The 22015-nt window shown below is 36.6% G+C and overlaps 4 protein-coding genes across 11 annotated transcripts; 1 reads left to right on the forward strand and 3 right to left on the reverse strand.

Moving 5' to 3' along the window:
• LOC109851330 (UPF0161 protein At3g09310) lies at nt 1421–8471 on the reverse strand. 7 transcript variants are annotated; one of them, XR_002249771.1, is made up of 6 exons: nt 8337–8471; nt 8177–8240; nt 7826–7885; nt 7250–7390; nt 2693–2808; nt 1421–1835 (listed from the first exon to the last, which is right to left on the reverse strand). XR_002249771.1 is itself a non-coding variant. In XM_020421403.1 (5 exons), exons 1-5 carry the CDS (start codon nt 8430–8432, stop codon nt 2747–2749), a joined length of 420 nt encoding a protein of 139 aa, XP_020276992.1. In that variant the 5' UTR covers nt 8433–8471; the 3' UTR covers nt 2033–2746. The 7 variants fall into 7 exon arrangements, 2 of the variants coding, with proteins under 2 accessions (XP_020276992.1, XP_020276991.1); XR_002249769.1 differs by having other exon boundaries at nt 1422–1844; XR_002249770.1 differs by having other exon boundaries at nt 1423–1813.
• LOC109822601 (laccase-17-like) lies at nt 9892–12287 on the forward strand. The gene is made up of 6 exons (XM_020388832.1): nt 9892–10032; nt 10125–10276; nt 10360–10604; nt 10691–10819; nt 10884–11840; nt 11923–12287. Exons 1-6 carry the CDS (start codon nt 9919–9921, stop codon nt 12051–12053), a joined length of 1728 nt encoding a protein of 575 aa, XP_020244421.1. The 5' UTR covers nt 9892–9918; the 3' UTR covers nt 12054–12287.
• On the reverse strand, nt 12638–20959 carry LOC109819984 (uncharacterized protein At2g37660, chloroplastic-like). Of its 2 annotated transcripts, none has more exons than XM_020386010.1 (6): nt 20829–20959; nt 14876–15147; nt 14758–14794; nt 14587–14684; nt 14225–14286; nt 12638–13034 (listed from the first exon to the last, which is right to left on the reverse strand). In XM_020386010.1, the coding sequence occupies exons 1-6, from the start codon at nt 20881–20883 to the stop codon at nt 12791–12793; spliced, it is 768 nt and encodes a 255-aa protein (XP_020241599.1). In that variant the 5' UTR covers nt 20884–20959; the 3' UTR covers nt 12638–12790. The 2 variants fall into 2 exon arrangements, with proteins under 2 accessions (XP_020241599.1, XP_020241598.1); XM_020386009.1 differs by lacking the exon at nt 20829–20959 and adding an exon at nt 19649–20422.
• Nucleotides 18340–19641, reverse strand: LOC109819985. The gene is made up of 2 exons (XM_020386011.1): nt 18662–19641; nt 18340–18604 (listed from the first exon to the last, which is right to left on the reverse strand). The coding sequence occupies exons 1-2, from the start codon at nt 19424–19426 to the stop codon at nt 18509–18511; spliced, it is 861 nt and encodes a 286-aa protein (XP_020241600.1). The 5' UTR covers nt 19427–19641; the 3' UTR covers nt 18340–18508.

A 22015-nucleotide genomic window follows, 5' to 3' on the forward strand; every position in this document is an offset into this window, starting at 1 on the left:
CGTGAATTATAGCTCAGGAAAATCAAGAATTTTGATGTACACGTTAATTTATTTACATCCGTACAAACTAACAGAAATTGTCAAAAATTATGGATTATACAACCCATAAAGATTGCAAATTTTTATGTTCACAAAATAAATTTATTTTCATTCAAAATAAACTAAAAATGACAAAATATATGGTTTACAACTCATAAAAATCGCACATTGTGATGTACATAGAATTTATTTATGTTCATTCAAACTGAACCAAAATTTTCAAAAATTGTGAGCAGCAAATGAACATTGCAAATTTTGATGTACACATAATAAATTTATTTCCGTTCGAAATGAACCAAAATTGACAAAAAAAATTAAGCTATAGCTCATGAAAATCGTGAATTTTGGCGTACACATGATTGATATATAATCGTTCAAAACAAACAAAAATTTTAAAAAATTATGTAATAGACCATGAAAATCACAAATTTTGAAGTACACATAATAAGTTTACATTCATTCAAAATGAACGAAAGTTGACAAAAATCATGGATTATACTCATAAAAATCGCGAATATTGTCTTACACATAAATTAATTATATTCGTTCAAAAAGAACCAAAATTGTTAAAAATCTTGGGTTTTAGCCTATGAAAATCGCAAATTTTGACGTACGCAAAATAAACTTACTTTCAGTTGAAATAAACCAAGATTGTTAAAAATCGTGGGTTATAATCCATGAAAATTACAAATTTTGATAAACACATAATAAATTTACTTTTATTCAGAAAGAACCAAAATTGACAAAATTTGGAGGTTATAGCTCATGAATGTTACGAATTTTGATGTCAACATAATAAATTTCTTTTGTTCCAAACAAACCAATATTGACAAAATTTGGAGGTTATAGCCCATGAATGTCGCGAATTTTAATGTGCACATAATTCATTTACATTCATTAAAATTCAACAAAGTTTTTCAAAAATCAAGGGTTATAGCCCATGAAAATAGCAAATTTTGATGCACACATAATTTCATTTACATTCATTCAAAACTAGCTAAAATTTTCCAAAATTATGGGTTATTGCCCATGAAAATCGCAAAGTCTAATGTACAAATTATAAATTTACTTTCATTCAAAACAAACCAAAATTGACATATTTTGTTTAAATATTGATATATTGCCGTCTACTAAGTATACATCCGAAAACAAACAAATAGTTGACAAAATAGTTAATGATGAGAAATTACAGATACTTTTATCATGTTAAAATTTTAAACTAAAAAAGCTGCATAAGAATCAATCTACAGCAGAATTGACAGTTCCTTTTGGTGCACTATGACGTCCATATCTAGCTTATTGCTAATTACCCATCAGTCACAATTTATTGTCTCATTAGGTTTCACTACTTCACTACAATGGCATTTTTTTTTTTGAGAAAAAGGATGGAATACCACAAAGATATTCCGGCCAGCTAAATTAAGATAACTGGTTGTTACAAAAAAAGAACATACTCCCAACCAAAGAGCATGAACTACTGTTTAAACCAAAAACTTACAAAGTCAATCCACATCCCCATGTCCAAAGCACCAGACATAATCTCCCAAAAAGAGTACAAAAACCGACATAGCAAACAAGTATACTGTATACAGCCCCATGCTATACAAAGCAGCAGAAAACCAAAAAAACTATCTTTCCATCAACCAAACCGCAAAAAGCACTCTGTGAAAACTTCATTCCAACTGGATCACCTGGAACTCAGCCATCCCGCCATCAGCTGTGCCATCACTAGCAAGCCTCCTAGCAGCTTTTTTTTCTCCTCCTTTCCTGTAACCTAGCAGCTCGAGCAGAAATCTCTTTAGAACCTAACCAGAAGGTTTAACCTAGCAGCTCGAGCAGAAATCTCTTTAGAACCTAACCAGAAGGTTGAATAAGTCACAATTTTATTCAGGAGGAGAAGAGATCCGAATAAGTCACAATTTTATTCAGGAGGAGAAGAGATCCTTTCTGTTTATTAGAAAACAATCTATCATTGCGTTCCTGCCACACACACCAGATCAGGGAGCAAATCAACACTAACTTCTTTAAGTTAGAATCTCCACCAATACCACCACTCCAGCATAGCCATACTTCTTTCAAAGAATTCATTCTAAAATCATTGTCAGTTTTCAACTTGAATGGAATAGATCTCCAGATTGAGTATACAAACTCACAGTTAAGAAATAAATGTGCATGATCTTCATCTTTTTTTGAACAGAAACAACATGTTTTCCCTAAATGAATACCCTTTCTATTCAACATATCTTTAGTATTCAAACCCTCCCTTAAAGCCAACCAAACTAAGACTTTAACCTTTAAAGGAACAGGGAGGCCCCATAAATTCATACAATCATATCTCACACCTCCATCATTAAGAAAATGATAAAAGAACTTAACAGTAAACATCTTTTTTGCCTCCCATATCCATTCTCTTTTATCATCATGATACAAGAAATTCTTTGAATTAACAAGATTCATCAAATTAAGATATTGCAACACCAAATCACCTGTCATCTGCCTTCTAAAATGAATATCATGATACAATGGCATTCTTTTAAATATTGATATACTGCAGTCTACTAAGTATATCATGATCAAGCTAAAAACCTAGCCCTCGAGGCCCTTCTACAAACTAAATGTTATACGATGCAATAATTCACAGTAAGAGCAATACCTGAACTACCAAGACAAAGTTAAATATACAACATTAAAGGAGCTGTAGCAAACATTATCGTTGATCAGATGGCTTTTCCTCACCAAACCACCTTGGCGGATCAAATCCGCTTCCACCTGCAGCATATAGGATAGTAATTTAGCCTTGTATAATTTCTATATATTCCAATTTTCAATCTATAAGTACAGAATAACATAATGTTTTCTGCATTGTAGAGGGTAAGACATCAGGAAACTCCAGCATCTTTCAAATTTGGGTTTTTTTGATATTAGTCCCTTAAATCTCTAGTAATTTGATATTAGTCCCTTAAATATGTGTATTTTGATATTAGTCCCTCAAATTGCTAAATATAATGTTTGATATGAATGGAGATAAATCTCCTGGTCCAGCTGGCTTTTCTGCATTGTTTTTCCAAACTTTTTGGGAAACAGTCAAAAATGATATTATGAAATTGTTTGAGGAATTTTATGAAGGCAAATTAGAAATAAATAGGCTCAATTATGCTCATATTGTGCTTATTCCCAAAAAAAATGAGGCTTCTACGGTTTCTGATTATAAACCTATCAGCCTCCTAAATGTGATTTATAAAGTGATTACTAAAGTTTTGACTAACAGATTGAATTCTAAGCTTGATATGCTTATTGATCCTGTTCAGTCTGGTTTCATAAAAAATAGATTTTTGATGGATGGGGTAGCAGCAACTCAGGAAATTATAAATGATTGTTTTCAGAATAACAAAAGGTTAGATTTTGTAAAAGCATATGATATGCTAAACTGGGACTTTATCTTGGAGGTTATGAAGGCTAAAAATTTTGGAGCTAAATGGCTTAACTGGGTTACTTTGTGTTTAAAAGGAGGTATGTCTGCCATTAACATAAATGGTAAAGTTGGTTGTTGGATTATGTCCAAAAGAGGGGTTCGTCAAGGCGACCCTTTATCTCCTCTTCTCTTTGTTTTGGCTGCTGACTCCTTTACTAGGATGATGAACTTGGCAGTTGAGTCTTTTCTTATTGAAGGTTTAGGTCCTAACAATATGACTCATAAAATTTGTTGTTTACAATATGCTGACGATACATTGATTTTTTGTAAAAACAAAAAAGAGCAGTTGACAGTTTTGAAGATGATCTTATATTGTTTTGAACTTGCTTCTGGATTAAAAATAAGCTTTAATAAGAGTATTCTTATTGCTCTTGAGGATAATGAAACTTTGCAACAGAATTTGGCTATTATGTTGAATTGTAAAAGTGGGAGTTTCCCCATTACTTACCTTGGAATTCCTTTGAGACCTGGAAAATTAAAAAAAGAAGACTGGTCTCCTTTGATTGAGAAGATAGAAAGAAGGCTAGCCTTGTGGAAAGGAAAGTCTTTGTCAAGAGGGGGCAGACTTGTTTTAGTCAATTCTGTTCTTTCATCTATGCCAATTTTTTGGCTGTCTTTCTTTGTTTTTCCTATGTGGCTTATTGACAAAATTGATAAAATGAGAAGGAGATTCTTGTGGACTGGATCTCTTGATCATAAAGGCTCTTCTAATTTGGTCAAATGGGAGGAGGTTTGTAGACCTAAAAATTTTGAAGGTTTGGGTGTAATAAATTTAAGAGTTATGAACAAAGCTCTGTTGGGGAAATGGCTTTGGAAATAGTTTGATAATAAACTGGAACTTTGGAAGCAAATCAGTTTCTACAAGTATTTTGAGAGAAGAAATTGGACAGAATTTTTTTATTCTGGTAGGAATTTATTAACTCAGTTTTGGAGGAATTGTTTTGATAATGTTGAGAGTTTTTTATGCAGTTCTGTTGTGGAGGTGGGGAGGGGTAATCGAACTTTGTTTTGGCTTGACAAATGGGTAGGTTCTTCTACCCTTGCTTCTAAGTATCCTTCCCTTTTTAACATCACTTCTTCTTCTTTTGCCTCCATTAGCAGTTTGAGAAAGAAAGTGAATGATGAATGGATATGGAATATTCAGTTTAGAAGGCAATTGACTGGAAATTTGGTTTTCCAATATTTCAAATTGTTGAATGATATTAGAGAGTTAATCTTTGATCAAAGGGAGGACAGGAGGATATGGTTTTGGGGAACTAAAGGCAGTTTCACAGTTAAATCATATTATCAGTTTCTTATGGATGGGGGTTTAAGATTTGATTGTGCAAATCTCTGGCAGCTTCCTGTCCCTTTAAAGGTAAAATTTCTTGTTTGGTTGGCATTAAGACAAGGTTTAAATACAAAAGATAATTTAGAGAAGAAGGGAATTCATCTGGATTTGATGTGCAGCTTCTGTTCTAAAGAAGTGGAAAGTCATTTCCATTTGTTTGTGGAGTGTGAGTTTGTATTCTCTATTTGGAGATCTATCCAATATAAATTGAAGATTGAAAATGATTTTAGATTGAACTCCCTAAAAGAGATTTGGATTAATTGGTTTATGGGAGAAGATGATAACAGTAAGGTGGAAAGACATGTTACTATCTGTTCTCTTATATGGTGTATTTGGCAGGAACGTAACGATAGAATCTTTTCTAACAAGAAGAGATCCCTGGAGATTTTGAGCAAAATTTTGACATTTTCATCATTTTGGTTAGGTTCTAAACCTATAACTGCGCGAGCTGCTAGGCTTCAAGAGAGGAGAAGGAAAAGAGCTGCTGAAGGACATGTCGATGCTGGAGGAATTGCGAGTACAGTGATTCAACTTGAATGATTCTTAACTCCAAATTCTTGAAGTTTTTTTGGTTCTTGAGTTTTAAAACTCTGGTTAAAGATACAGTGATCTGCTATTTTGTTTTGGTAGTAGTTGATAGCTTCTTCTTTGCTTTGGGAAAGGATAATCCTATGTTGTGGAGCAGGAGCTCTTTTGATTTGTAATTTTTGTTTGAACTAGAGTACACACTCTTGGTTGGGGGTGTGTATCTGTTTGTAACAACCAAGTTTTAATATTAATTTAGCTGGCTGAATTACTGTTATGATTAACAGTAATTCATCCTTTTTCTCAAAAAAAAAAAATTGCTAAATATAATGATAAGAGTCCCTAAAGTTAGTTGGGGTTATAAATTCCATAGAATATTTCGTTATGTATAACTTTTATAGGGAATGGACAGTTATACCCTCCCCTCTAAAACCCAAAATTACAAACCCGTTAAGACACCCAAACCGGACCCGCTACCTATTTCATCTTCTCCAATGGTCTACTCACAATAAACTCATCCTCTCCAAGGGCCTTTTACCATTTTTGAGTGGGAAATAGAAAGAGATTCTTCCTTATGTCAACATCTCCCTCTCAAACAAATAATCAAATACAAGTAATTTCCCATCACAAAGGGGAAACAATCCCATCAATGCAACCTCAAAATCCCGACAACGATCTCGAAGAAGAATCATGGTCGCCATCAATCACCGATCCAAGACCCGCCAACCTTCGAAAGAAGCCATCTTTTTCCCGTTGGTGCGGCGGAGAAGACGCCGCCTCCTCCTTATCCTTCGACATGATCTCGATCGCCGACTCCTCCGCCGCCGCTGTCGACGTCGAGGAGTTCGAGTTCCTGTCGCTTCCCACATTCGCCGATGCCTCCAATGGGAGAAAGATGACCCCTTTTCTTCTAAAGAGAGTGGGAAATAAAGAGGCAGAGAGAGAAAGATGAGGAAATTAGTTTGGTGGGTGTATTCAATGCGTGTGGGGGTATGTTCGTAATTGGAAATCCTTGGTTACTATAAACCAAACTAGGGTTAGAGAATTTGGACAGAAATTTTAACAGAGGGGCTCTTATAGATATATTTAAGCAATTTGAGGGACTAATATCAAAATACACATATTTAAGGGACTAATATCAAATTAACAGAGATTTAAGGGACTAATATCGAAAAAACCCTTCAAATTTTTAGCTGAAAACCATTTTAATTAAACAATAAATTATAATCTGATATGAGAATCATATATAAACACAAGTCTTTTGATATTTCTGAGAATGTCAACTCCACAGCATAAAGCAATTACTAATTAACACTGAAACCCTAATCTTATACCTTGTGGAGTGGTGCTGGGTGTAATATTCAGTGTAATTCAGTCTGATATCAGTTTCTTCTCAAATGTGAGACTTACACATCTACATATGAATCATGGGGAATCTCTTTGATTTAAAACCTCTACAGCTTTGCATAGTTCAGCCTTCCTGCAGTTTTTGTGGAGGGAAACCGCTTTGTGCTGTCAGACCAGCAACTAGCAAGACACATAATTATCAATTTCAGCCCTGTATGTCCTCTCATTGAAATATGATTCACTACACTGACATTATCTATAAATTATAATGATTTTAATATGAAAAAAAATATAGAGAACAAGAGGTATTTCCCCCTCAAATGCACGTTCAGAAGAGTGTCATTTAAACTTCCAAATCTATAGTTTATCTTTGCAAACTTATAATCGAAGATCGGACGATGCAAGATAAGATCGGACGATGCAAGATGTATATTTCATAATCTTAATGGAAGTGAACTACTTAATCTTAACAAGACAAAAACCAACAAGTCCACAATCTAGAAATACAACTAAATAACATGAAGAAATAGAGTTACCAAGTGGGTTACAGCGGCAAAGGCGCCAAGCTGTCAGTATCGTGCCCTTTGCGACCCCGTACTTCTTATAAGCCTCCATCGAGTACTCACTGCAGGTTGGCACAAAACGGCAGCTCGAAGGAAGCAATGGAGATATCTCCCCTGCTCATAGACAGTCACAAATCAACTCAATTCTCGCAATAACTTTTTCCCAAAAAATTCATGAACAAATTTTCGCTGTAGACCAGAATGAGCTTTTAATTACCAAAATCGACCGTTTTTTTTTTAATTATCAAAATCGACCCGTTTTATGCCACGTAGACTTAATCTCGTTTCCTAATTAGTCGGGGTTGCCAACCCCGACTATTTAGGGTATTAAAAATCGGGTTTTAAGGCTTCTAATTGGGGTTTAACAACTCCTAAACAGTCAGGGTTGGCAACCCCGACTAATTAGGAAACGGGATTAAGCCTACATGGCATAAAACGGGTCGATTTTGATAATTAAAAAAAAACAGTTGATTTTGGTAATTAAAAGGTCATTTGGGTCTACAGTGAAAATTTATTCAAAAATCATTTATATAAAAAGCACCAACTCACGTTTGTAGAATCTCAGCGTGCAAAGCGCTGCCCTAACCCCCAAATCCTTCACTTCCTCCTCTAAGAAACCAAGACAACAATATATTATCAATCAAAACAACAAAGAGAAGGGTTTTCTGTTTATAAGCCCAAATTTTTACCTTGATTATTTTTAAACCCACCCACCCGCTTCCAAAAATCATTCATAAATCCAAATTATATACTGCTATACTGCGATAATTGGTCTAGCAGTTATTTTGTAACTGGGTAGGTTTAAAATCAAATCAGGGTAAAATTTTGGGTTTATAGACTAAAAAAAAACCTAAAAAGAAACAAATTTTCACTAGAAATTTGAAAGAAAAAAAAGACTACCTTGAGGAGTCTCGGGTCTTGAATCTTCATTCGAGTTGCCAGCAGTTGAGCAACGAATTCGCTGCTAAAATTAGGGCAAAGGAAATTAAATTAAGAAAGAAATAGAGAAGGGAAACCGAATAGAGGAAGGGATTTAGGATTATAATTCTTCATCAATTACCTTCAATCGAATGCGAGGGTTTGGGATTTTTTGGATCAAGAGAGGATTTTTGAGGTTTATTAAAGGAGGATTAGGAATGGCAAAAGCAACAGCCATTTCCCACCAAAATCCAAGTTGAGTGAGACTGCAGGTAAAGCTTCAGCTGATTGGCTATAATTGGGCTATGGGCCAAGGGAACGACCCAAATGGAGAAGATCCGTTACTGTAGTTTACATGGGCTATCTATTGGGTTTATAGATAACAGGCCATACAATGCCATGTCAGGTCCATCCAGGTCAGGCCCAGTCAATATATGTGGCTCAGGAACTGGGCCTTAATGAGCATAAGGCTTCGTGTAACTTTTAGCTTGGGCTTACCGCAGATTACGACTCGTACTAAGAAGTTTGTTACTTATCTATCTTGTTGGTTGTTGATTAAATAAGAAACGATACTTTATAAAAAGGGTAAATTACACTAAGCCCCCCTTGAGCTTTCAGCGTTTAGTAGTAAACCTCCAATAACTTTCAAAATCACAAAAAGGCCCCCAATAGCTTTTTCGCTTTAGACGAAACCCGTAATAAGTTTCTGCATTTCACATATAACCCCCATAAGTTAAGACCAAAAACAACATGAAAAAGCATATTGAGAGTTATTGGAGCTTTGTCGTAATTTACCCAAAAGATGTTGAGGGTTCTCCTATAAAAGTTGTTAGGGTGTTGGGTGCGATTTTAAAAGTTATTAGATATTTACTACAAAAATTAAAAATGTTCATGGAGGGTTTTTTTAAAAAAAACATATTTGCTATTATAACGGTTAATAAAAGGTTCAAAGAGACGCATGCAAGTTCCCCAGAGAGAGAGAGAGAGAGAGAGAGAGAGAGAGAGAGATTCCTTGGAGAAGTGAGTCAGTTAGGGCATCCTTCTCTTGCTTAGAGAGCAGGAGAAAGAGATCGATACAAAGAGAGGTCGACCGTCACCTACTTCCCAAAACTCCACCAACAAGAACAAGATATATGAGTTTAGACCCGAACGCTAGCTTCATCTATCAGCCATATAAATCTTTTATCTAAGATAATTAATTGATTAAAAAAATAACAAAGCTTAGTTTAGACATATATTAGGGGACTCTAACAAGAGGCGTGTCATCATAATTATCATACGAAATTAAGTTTCCCTTTATTATTGGATAATCTCGTAATAACTTTTTCGCCATCGGTTAACATAAAAATTCAAACTTATCACCAATCATATAATATATTTCGCCCTTCATATATCCTTTATTAATTGCTTGCTATCTTAGGCATTAAAGTAATTGTATATTGATACCATAAGTGATCATGGGCATCATATAGGACTAGTCCAATTGGAGCAGGTCACACTACCAGAGTCAAAATTAGATACGTAGACAAATTAATCTTCACTTTGTCTCCACTCCAAAGCTAACCCCTGGCCATGCTTCACTTGAAGTGACTCCATTGATTTTTTAGCAAACCTCACCAAACATGCAAAGAACTATCAAACTCGATCATCTCACCTCTATAAATATACACCACCAAAACAAACAAACCCTCATTGATCGATCTCTTCATCCATAGCAAGCAGCAATGGCCTTCTCTCTTCTTTCATCAATTCCCCTCGCACTCTTCACTTTCATGCTCATTGTGGGCCTCAGCAAGGCCCAACAGATTGGCACAGCAACAAGGCATTACAAGTTTCATGTATAAATGTTGCCAAATATTACTCGAAAAAATCATAGTTCTTGTGTAACGTTTATGCATTATGATTATGAAAATTTACTCGTTAATTTCAGATAAGGAGGGCCAACGTCACGAGATTGTGTCACACTAAGAGCATCGTAACCGTCAACGGGCAGTACCCGGGCCCTAAGATTGTAGCAAGGGAAGGTGACCGAGTGATCGTTGAGGTGTTCAATCATGTTAAGGACAACGTGACCTTACATTGGTACGCAACTATGCACTAATCTTTACACCTAGCAATAATTAATATGAGCGTGCGTAAAACAACAATTAATGAGCGGAATGCAGGCATGGGGTTCGGCAGCTGAGGAGTGGATGGGCTGATGGGCCGGCCTATGTAACCCAATGCCCGATCCAAACGGGCCGAAGCTACGCGTACAATTTCACCATAGCGGGCCAAAGAGGAACCCTATGGTGGCATGCGCATATATCTTGGCTAAGGGCCACGCTCTACGGACCCATTATCATTCTACCTAAGCTTGGGGTGCCTTATCCCTTTGCTAAGCCCTACAAAGAAGTTCCTATGGTCTTTGGTAAGCCCAAATTTCTTAGGTTATTTTATTTTATTGATAGTTAATTATAATCTCTGACATGATATGAGTTGGTATCGAACTCGTAGGCGAATGGTGGAACGCAGACACAGAGGCCGTCATCAACCAGGCTCTTAACACTGGTGGAGGCCCAAATGTGTCCGATGCTTACACTATTAATGGCCTCCCAGGCCCGTTATACAACTGTTCTTCTAAAGGTACGTACCACAAAACTAGGTTATATATATTGACCATTATTTAACTACAATCCTACAAATACAGATACGTTCAAGCTCAAGGTGAAGCCAGGCAAGACCTACCTCCTCCGAATCATCAACGCTGCACTCAACGATGAGCTCTTTTTTAGTATCGCCAACCACACACTGACCACTGTCGACGTCGACGCAGTCTACGTGAAGCCATTCGATTCTGATACGATCCTCATCTCACCGGGGCAAACCACCAATGTCCTCCTCCGCACAAAGCCCGTTGGGCCTAGTGCCACATATCTCATGGCCGCGAGGCCGTACGCCACGGGCCAAGGCACGTTCGACAACTCAACCACCGCAGGTCTCCTCGAATATCAAAATGATCACAATAAGTCAATCAAAAAATTACCACTCTTCAAGCCAACACTTCCGTCTATTAATGACACTTCTTTTGCCACCAAATTTACAAACAAGTTGCGTAGCTTAGCGACCGAAAAATTTCCGGCTAACGTCCCCCAATCTATCGATGAACACTTATACTTCACTGTTGGGTTGGGCTCAAACCCGTGCCCAAAAAACCAAACATGCCAAGGCCCGAACGGGACCAAATTCGCCGCAAGTGTTAACAACGTGTCCTTCACAATGCCCACTACGGCCCTCTTACAGGCCCATTACTTTGGGCAATCAAATGGAGTCTATAGGCCGGATTTCCCAGTAAACCCCTTGCATTACTTTAATTACACCGGGACCCCACCTAATAACACACTGGTGGGCAAGGGGACTAAGTTGATGGCGTTGAGGTTCAATACAAGTGTGGAGTTGGTGATGCAGGATACTAGCATCCTTGGGGCTGAGAGCCATCCTTTGCATTTGCACGGATACAATTTTTTTGTGGTGGGCCAAGGATTCGGAAACTATGATCCAAGCAAGGACCAGGCCCATTTCAATTTGGTCGACCCGGTTGAGAGGAACACTGTTGGGGTGCCACCTGGCGGCTGGGTGGCCATCAGATTTCGCGCTGATAACCCTGGTAAGATAATTAGCATATAGTCTAATGATTTTACTAAGGTTTGAAGGGTTTGGTCTAATTTTATTAAGCAATTATTTATTAGGCGTATGGTTCATGCATTGTCACCTGGAGGTGCACACAAGCTGGGGTCTGAAAATGGCATGGTTGGTTCTTGATGGAGAACTGCCCAATCAGAAGCTGCCACCTCCGCCCGCCGATCTTCCCAAATGCTAGGAATCTGACTCAGAGATTGAAGGTTGAACCAACATATTTTGCTTGAGATCTTGGATATTTCTTCATTAATTTATTCTTTTTGATAACATTTGTGTTCTTCATTATACTTTTCTTTCATGTTCTGCTGACAGTGACAGTGTGAGAAGAGAGTTTTCCATGTGTGGATAAGTTTTTTTAATGAATAATGTCTTTTGGAGACCTATTTGATCAATAAAATCAGAAATTTTTTTTACAGTCTAGTGTCATCTGTGATATCTCTGATACCAAAATATTAAGCTATTTATTAGCTTTATCTATTGATGCTACTTGCAGCTAACAGTTCTATATTATCACAGGAGATCACTAGTGTTTGATCTATCTCCTTACTACAAGCAACTTGCTAATATAATCCAACAACTCACATCTTCTTTATCATCTAATCAAGCAGTGGGCAAATCAATAATATTTGAATTTTTTTCTCACCCTCTTAGTAGTAAAACAGTGAAATTTTAAGTTCCAGATGTTAGAATGTAATTTAACATACGCATGCTATTCAAAAAGGCAACAGAGCCCGCATCCGAGTAACAATCAGGACACCCAGGGCATCGACAGAGAAATAAGTGACCTCAAACTTTTCGATATGAATTCTAATATTGTATGTAATACATTATTTCGATGAATTGGTTACATTTTCGAATCCATTAATAATTAAAGCAGGCATCATGCAAACAAGTAAATGCACGGTAAATACTCGATGCTTAGAACCGTGCAGTGGCCTGAGAGAAGAGTGCCTTGAAATCTTTGGTTGGTTCACCAACCCCTTCTGGCTTAGATGCAAGATCAAATGCCTTGAACTTTGCCTCATCAAACTGCAGAGCTTGGATGCAGACTTCGGCAACATCAGCTCTAGGGATCGTCTTCGTGTCAGTCTGCAGGAGTTCATCATCTTTTCCGATGATTAGTTCTCGTAGGCCACCATCTTTATCCTGTAAACCACCAGCTCTGATCCGGATGCCAATATCTCAGTTAGCATAAATAATAAGATCATAACTAATGGGGCAAGGACTAAGGAGGATTAGAGACAAGAGAAGTACGAGTAGAGTCTGTAACATGTGACTTTGAAATATTTGACCCACCTAGCATTACTGTTTCACCAAACCCAAAAACACTGTTCCACCAACCAAAACACTATTCCACCAACCCTTTTGAAGGTTATAAACAGACGGAGAGAAGAAGAGAAGAGTTAGAGAGAAGAAAGAGAGGGAGAGAGAGAAAGAAAATTTCTTTCTTTATGTGATTCTTTGGTTAGAGAATGATCTCCTTTGTAATCTTCTCTTTTGTGATTAGTGAAGTTCTCTGCTATTCTCGCCAGTGAACGTAAATCATATTGACCGAACCACGTTACATCATTGTGTGTTGTTCTTTTTGTCTTCACTGTGTTTATTCAATGTTGTTATTATCCACTCTTGTATAGATATCTTCTGTGTCTGTGAAGCCCCCCGCTGCAACAGAGACAACAGGACTAAATCTTCTTCTTTCTAGTATAACAACATCATTTTACACAAGAGTACACAACTGAATCAGAGCGGAGTGACATCCTAATTCAGATGTATGACTTGTTTTTTCCCCTTATTCTAAGCCTTCCTTCTCCTAATGTATTTCTCCCTTCTTTTCTCTTCGTGTCTATTCAATATCTTTTTTCTCTAGTCATCCCAAATACTAAACAAACAAGAACAAGAGACAGATCTAAGCAAAGTTGGCTGGAAGCAATTAAAAATGATATTGTAATAGTTAGCTTAACAGAGAAGACAGACCTTAATGGAACTGAATGGAAGAATATAATTCATGTACCCAACCCAACCCCCAAAAATTTGAGGAGTCACAGCCCTTGCAATTTAAAAATTCACACATATTCAGTTTATGTCCCTTAATTGTATAATCTTATATGAGGAATAGCCCATTTGTCTATTCTAGTGAGTGAAGGTTGCACATAACTTTATTACTATCACTAAGAAAATGCACTTCAGCAATTCCGACCTTCTGCATAAATGGGGTATTAAAATTTTCAGACTGAAGTCCTGCTCACTTCTTAAGACTGAAGACATCATCACAAACACATAAACACGCGCGTGCGCACACAGAGACAGAGAGAGCAATGCATATGTAAACAATGACAGGAAAAAGAGCGAGACCTTATGATTGTGTATGGTATTCCAGAGTCTGCTAGATACTGTTCAGCCTTTCGCTTCCATATCTGGAAACACAAGGCAACATCATTAGATCGCAACATCACATCATCAGAAGAATTGACCCCTTAAAATACACGTCATTCCTGGTATACATCCAGAACATTTATCTATACATGAATGAAGTTGACAGCATGATGATAGGTAGGATAATACTATAATACAAGTCTTACATGAACAGAAAATATAGAAACATAGAAGTCATTGATCAATTCTGATATGCATATTAAGGGGAATCAATAAGTAATACCAACCGCGACCACTCTATAAATCAAGAAAAATAAAGAATACGCGAATCAGATATATACCAATATATTTCCGTTCCCAAGGCTGTTCAAGGGATGATTAGGATTAGTTCCGCCCATAGACCCAACCAAGACAATATGCTTCACACCAGCAGATTTAGCTGTACAAAAGGATCAGATATAAACACACACATTTTCTTAAATAACAGAATAAAGTTAACCTAAATAGCTCACCAGCATCAATCTGATTCTTTTGGCCAATCCAATCAACCTGAAATACCAAATCTCTGACTGTTAAATTAGCAAAAAAGGATGAACAGGCAGGATATTTGACGATAACATCTGAAGTTACCTGTTCAGGGTACAAACCATCCTCATAATAAAACTCGGGTCTTCCACCTTTGCTAGGATCAAACCCCGGTTTCATTTTCGGAACAGCACTCGTGAGAATTACAAGCACATCAGCTCCTTCAACAGCAGGAGCAATCCTTTCAGCGTCTCGTATATCAGCTACAAAAATGTCATCAGCTCCTCCAATTTTCTCCTTGCTCGCCTCTGTCCTAACAAGTCCCCTTGCATTGAACTTGTCCGCCCTCTCCTTCAGTTTTCTATAAACAATTTGTCCTAAAATGAAACAGACACAAATATTTCAAATTCAGTGTCTTATAGCCCTATCTTACTTAAAGACAAAAGAAAGAAAACTATACTAAATAGATTTTATGAAATAATACAACACAAGAAACAAAGAAAACAACTCTCGTTACTTTTAGAATATAAAAATATATCCCTCAATTCCCACAACAATTTTGGAGTTTTGATGTAATTGGTTAGGGACTTTTTTTTTTGAGAGAAAGGATGGAATACCACAAAGTTATTCCATCCAGCTAAATTAAGATAGATGGTTGTTACAAAAAACCGATCATACTCCCAACCATAGAGTATGAACTACTGTTTAACCAAAAAACTTACAAGACCAAATCACACCTCCACCACCAAAGTATCAGACATAATCTCCCAAACGGAGAACAAAAGAAAACCAGCATAGCAAACATATATGCCAAGATACAATCCCATGTTATACACAACACCAAAAACAAAAGACTTATCTTTACCATCCACCAACTGCAACCAACGATCAGTAGAAGTTTCATTCCAACTGGATCACTTGGAGCTCAGCCCTTCCACCAGCAGATGCGCCATCATTGCTAAGTCTCCCAGCATATTTCTTTCTCCTCCTTTCATGTAACCTAGCAGCTCGAGCAGAAATCTCTTTAGAACCTAACCAGAAGGTTGAATAAGTCACAATTTTATTTAAGAGAAGAAGAGATCCTTTCTGCTTATTAGAAAACAATCTGTCATTGCGTTCCTGCCAAACACACCAGATCAGGGAGCAAATCCACACTAACTTCCTCAAATTAGATTCTCCCCCAATACCACCACTCCACCCAAACCAAACTTCTTTCAAAGAGTTCATTCTAAAATCATTATCAGCATTCAACTTGAATTGAATAGATCTCCAAATTGAGTAAACAAACTCACAATTAAGAAATAAATGTGCATGATCTTCATCTTTATCTGAACATAAACAACATGTTTTCTCTATTTGAATACCCTTTCTATTCAGCATATCTTTAGTATTCAAACCCTCCCTTAAAGCCAACCAAACTAAAACTTTGATCTTTAAAGGAACAGGGAGGCCCCATAAGTTCATACAATCATATCTCACTCCTCCATCATTAAGAAAAAGATAAAAGGACTTAACAGTAAACATCTTTTTTGTCTCCCATATCCATTCTCTTTTATCATCATGATACACAAAGTTCTTTGAGTTAATAAGATTCATCATACTAAGATATTGTAACACCAAAGAACCTGTCAATTGCCTTTTAAAATGAATCTCCCATCTCCACGAATTATTTTCAAACTTCCTCAACTTACTCACACAAGCATAAGGAGATGATGTGATAGAGAACAAAGAGGGAAATAATGAGGCAAGAGTACACGGACCTAACCATTTATCCAACCAGAATAAAGCATAATTTCCATTGCCAATCTCCACTTGAGTACTGCATAAGAAACTGTTAGCATTGACCAAAATACCTTTCCAAAAATATGAAAGATGCCATCTGTCAGAATATAAGAATTCAGACCAAGGTTTTTTTTCAAAATAACTATGAAAACTGATTTGTTTCCAAAGACCAGGTTTAACATCAAACCATTTCCATAGCCATTTCCCTAAAAGGGCTTTGTTCATAACCTTCAGATTTTTAATTCCCAAACCACCACACTTTTTTGGTTTGCACACTTCTTCCCATTTAACCAAGTTAGAACACCCTTTATGTTCCAAAGAACCACTCCATAAAAACCTTCTTCTCATCTTATCAATTTTTCCAATAACCCATAAAGGAAATAAAAAATAAGATAGCCAAAAAGTTGGAATCGAGGAAAGAACAGCATTAACTAATACTAATCTACCTCCTCTTGATAAGGAATTTCCTTTCCATAAGGCTAATCTTTTCTCAATCTTGATAATCAAAGGAGACCAATCATCTTTTTTTAATTTCCCAGGTCTTAAAGGCATCCCAAGATAAGTAATAGGAAAACTACCACTTTTACAATTCATCATAATGGCCAAACCTTGTTGTAATGATCCATCATTCTCAAGAGCAATGAGAACACTCTTGTTAAAACTAATCTGTAACCCAGAAGCTAATTCAAAACAATAAAGAATCAGTTTCAAAACTGTTAACTGTTCTCTGTTGTTTTTGCAAAAAATCAGTGTATCATCTGCATACTGTAAGCAATGAACTTTATCTCTCATATTATTGGGTCCTAACCCTTCAATAAGATGGGATTCTACTGCTAAATTTAGCATTTTAGTAAAAGAGTCTGCTGCCAACACAAACAAAAGGGGAGACAAAGGATCTCCTTGACGCACCCCTCTCTTGGACATGATCCACCTCCCTATTTTACCATTAATATCAATAGCAGACATTCCCCCATGTAAACATACTTTCACCCAATGCACCCATTTATCTCCAAATTTTTTAGCTTTCAAAACATCAAGAATAAAATCCCAATCAAGCATATCATAAGCTTTCACAAAATCTAGCTTTAATAAAATTCCCCCTCTTTTCTTATTTTGAAAACAGTCATTGATAATCTCTTGAGCTGCAACTACCCCATCAAGCAAATATCTGTTTTTAATAAAACCAGATTGCAAAGGATCAATAAGCAAATCAAGCTTAGTATTCAACCTGTTAGTAAGGACTTTAGTAATCATTTTATATATCACATTAAGAAGACTGATGGGTCTGTATTCATTAACAGAAGAAGAATCATCCTTTTTTGGAATAAGGACAATGTGAGCATAATTCAATCTATTGATTTCTAAAGAACCTTCATAGAATTCCTCAAACAATTTCATAATATCATCTTTCACTGTGTCCCAAAACACTTGAAAGAATAGAGCTGAAAAACCATCAGGGCCAGGGGATTTATCCCCATTCATATCAAAAATGGCATTATGAACTTCTTCAACCGAAAAAGGTTGTTCAATGTCATTGGACCCCCACTCAAACTCAGGGAACAATCTATTCCAATCAAGGATACACCTGCTAGTAACTTTATTCCCAAAAATTTGATTGTAATGGTTTAAAAAAACCTGAGCTATACCATCTTCAGAGCTAATTTCCACATTGTTATGAGTAATTGAAGAAATCAAATTACTTCTCTTTCTCCCATTGGCAATTTTATGAAAATACTTAGTGTTATTATCCCCCTCTTTTAACCAATGAGCTTTAGATCTCTGTTTCCACATTTGTTCTTCTTGTAATAAGATTTCATTCAACTGTACAACAGTATCATTTTTTTTGATCAACTCATCATCAGTCAAATCTCTATTCTCCTCCAAAACTTCCCAAGTTAAAAGATTATCTAATAAATCTTTCTTTTGTTGTCTCACACTATGAAAATTTAAATGCACTCATTGTTTTATACATTTTCTCATAAACCTGAGTTTACCAACTATGTTTTTAGCTGCAGAGACACTTGAAGGGGCACATCTCCACCAGACAGGCACCTCTATGTTTTTAGCTGCAGAGACACTTGAAGGGGCACATCTCCACCAGACAGGCACCTTATATAGGAAGTCATCAGATCTCAACCAAATTTTTTCAAATCTGAATTTTTTAACATAACATTGATTATCCCCAAAATCAAAACTAATGGGAGCATGATCAGATAATTGACTGCTAAGCCCCTGCTGTTTAGAAAAAGGAAAAAAATCTTCCCAATCAGAGTTGAAAAAAACTCTATCCAACCTAGCCATAGAAGGAGACCTTCTCTTATTTGACCAAGTAAATTTCCTCCCATGTAAAGGACTGTCAATCAATTCCAACTCATTAATAATATCATTAAACTCCTCCATTTCTCTTCTATAATTACTTTTGCCTTTTCTTTCAGAGGAATTAGAAGTGACATTAAAATCTCCAACCACAATCCAAGGGCCTGAAAAAGTATTTTTGATATCTTTCAACTCCTGCCAAAACATCAACCTCTCTTTATTACAATGTGGACCATAAACTGAAGAAAGAGTCCATTTAAAATTATTTTTTTTACTTTGTAAAACCACAGTCAAAACATAATTGTCCACTTTCTCTTGTAACTTCTTCCAACTAGAGCTATTCCATCCAATCATAATTCCTCCAGAAGAGCCTTCAGAGGGTACAAAAGACCAATCAAACAAATTACCCCCCAAACTTTTTAAAATACTCTCTGTAACAGTATTCAACTTAGTTTCTTGTAAACAAATAATATCAAATTTATTCAATTGACAGAAATCTCTAACACCAAATCTTTTTGTATCCAACCCTAAACCTCTGACATTCCATGTAATCAACATGATATCAAAAACAAACACCTCAGTAAAGGGACAGCAGAGTCTACTCAAAAGTAGCTCTCTCTTGTTCCATCTGCCTCACTTTTTTAATAGGATCAAAATTCTCCCGAGGCTCAAGAAAAATAGCACATTTAGATGCATATTTCTGTAACTGGTAATTAGAGCAATTCTCAAACAGAATTGGAACAAAATAAGAACCCATAGCAGAAGAAGAAGAAGATTCACCTGAACCACCAGTGACTCCAGGAGTAAAATTATTGTCAATCTGCTCCATTCTTGAAGTAGCTCTATCTAAAGCAGACATTGGTTCAAGAGCAGCAAATCTGGCACATCTTCTGACAAATGACACCTTTGTATTACAAATTGGATCTTCAGGTGGCAAAGACTTCAGAGGTTGAATCATAAGAATGTCATCTTCTTTAACTACATCTTCCTCAAAATTATTTGGAATTGATGTCCCTTTGTCAGCAGTAAAATCTTCACTAACTATGATAGCTTTGCCTTTGGAATCATCACTTATTTTAGATTCCTCTTCCACACTTGGTTCTTCTCTAACTTCAGAAAACAAAGGAATATTAACCACTAATTCCTCATCTTTGCTATCTTCTTCTGAATTTTCCATGTTAATAACATTTTCTTCTATCCCATCCATCATCATTTTTTCTGGAACTTGTTGCTCACTATTATCCTTCAGCACATTAACATCCCAAGGTTCCCAACTAGAACTATTTTTCTGATAAAAGTTTTTTGCTTCCATCCAAAGCCTAGCAGCAGGAGATCCCCATGGAGTTTTCCTCAAATCTTGTCTAACAGACCAAGAGTTATTATCAGACCCTATCAACGAAGAAGACCCAGTTCCACTATCTTTTCTTCCCTTAAACCATTTATCATTGTAAGAATTCTGTTTAGTATCTGTTTCTTCCTGGTCTATTTTCTGTTTTTTCCTTTCACCTTCACTAATATCCCCCATAACAGACATAATTGGTTAGGGACTTTGACCTGGTATCAGACCAACACATGTTAAATTCCCACCGACGACCCACGAATTTAAAGCGTATTTCCTACAAATTGAAGTCTAGGTTTCGTCATATAAAAAAGGCGCCTAATTCGGGACAGAATATAAAAATATAACCCTCAATCTTCACAACAAACTTCGTGGTTTTGGTTCAATTGGTTAAAGCCTTTCACATTACTATTTTGATACTAAACCCTAACTCAAGCTCACAGGCTCCCTCCAAAATCCATCAGTTCTCCAAACAGAGTCCCCATTCGTAGAAATGACTCCAAATTTCCCTACTTTACTCAAAATGAACTAAAATTGGGTGAGAAATTAGGGTTCTTTGGGTTCTAAATCCACCAAAACAAAAAGAAGGGATCGCCGGCTAAAGAGGGGAGAGGAAATTACCGGTTCTACCGCCGGCGCCAGTGACAAGTACGGTCCTTCTAGAAGAATCGGCCATCGCTAGAAACCAAAGGAATACCTTTCCGAGATTATTCTATCCTGCTCTGGGGTTCAGTTTCTACGTGAGCTTTTGTTACACGTGAAACGGCCCATTTGGTTTGGGCCCTATGCCTACTGTGAACAAAGATACATTTTAAAGTTTAGGCCCGACAATTGGACTGTGTGGGCTCGGTCACTTTTGGGCCCGTTAACGAAGATTCCAAATTAATGAAGGGCTTAAATTAGTCTAGTAGCCTGGTGATTCATATGAGGTGGAAAATATCAATTAGGATGATATATTAATCTTCAGCATGCAAATCTTATCTGAAACTATTGAAATTTCCAAAATAATCATCACTTCAAGAGTACCCCCTTGATGAATTGATTAAATTTGTATATCTTATTCATAGTTTTCTTCTTCAAAACCTTCTCTTTTTACTATGTTTTCTTTTCAAAGAAAGCTCTCGAAAATGAGCGAGGGAGATGATGTTAAGATTTGAGAGATCGTCTGCAATAGTTGTGTAACTTCTGTTTTACTTAGTGGATAGTTATGTTTTGTGGGCAGCTGTAGAGAGAAGAGTGGTGTTAGTGGGTAGAGATAATATTAGTGTAGTTATATATAGTTGTTGTAATGGAGATGATGGTATGAATGAGGATTATTGTTTGCTTATCCTCTAGTTCTTCTCTTTATCTTCTTCCTCTGTTCCTCTTCTTCTTCCTCTATCGAATTCAACCTCATCAAGTTGTTGGTTATTAAATTCGTGAACATAGGTGATCGCGTTGACCGAATGATCGACGCTGTTGTTGCCAATATGACAGCGGACAAATTTTCAAAACCACCCCCTTTTAGGATTTTTATTTGCAAAAACCGACCCCTTTTGAAAATAATTACAAAAACCGACCTGTTTTCAGCCCAGCGCTGAAAACAGGTCGGTTTTTGTAAAGAGTTCTCCGAAACATCACGGGAGTTCAACTCCCGTGAAGTTTATGGAGAAATTAAACTTCACGGGAGTTGAACTCCCGTGAAGTTTAATTTCTGCTTAAAACTCCACGGGAGTTCAACTCCCGTGGAGTTACAGTCAAACATTCCCAGAGAACCGATCTCTCGGTTCTCTGGGAAATTGGGACTGCAACTTCACGGGAGTTGAACT

Source organism: Asparagus officinalis, chromosome 8 (assembly GCF_001876935.1).
Source record: "Asparagus officinalis chromosome 8, Aspof.V1, whole genome shotgun sequence".
Lineage (NCBI taxonomy): Eukaryota > Viridiplantae > Streptophyta > Magnoliopsida > Asparagales > Asparagaceae > Asparagus > Asparagus officinalis.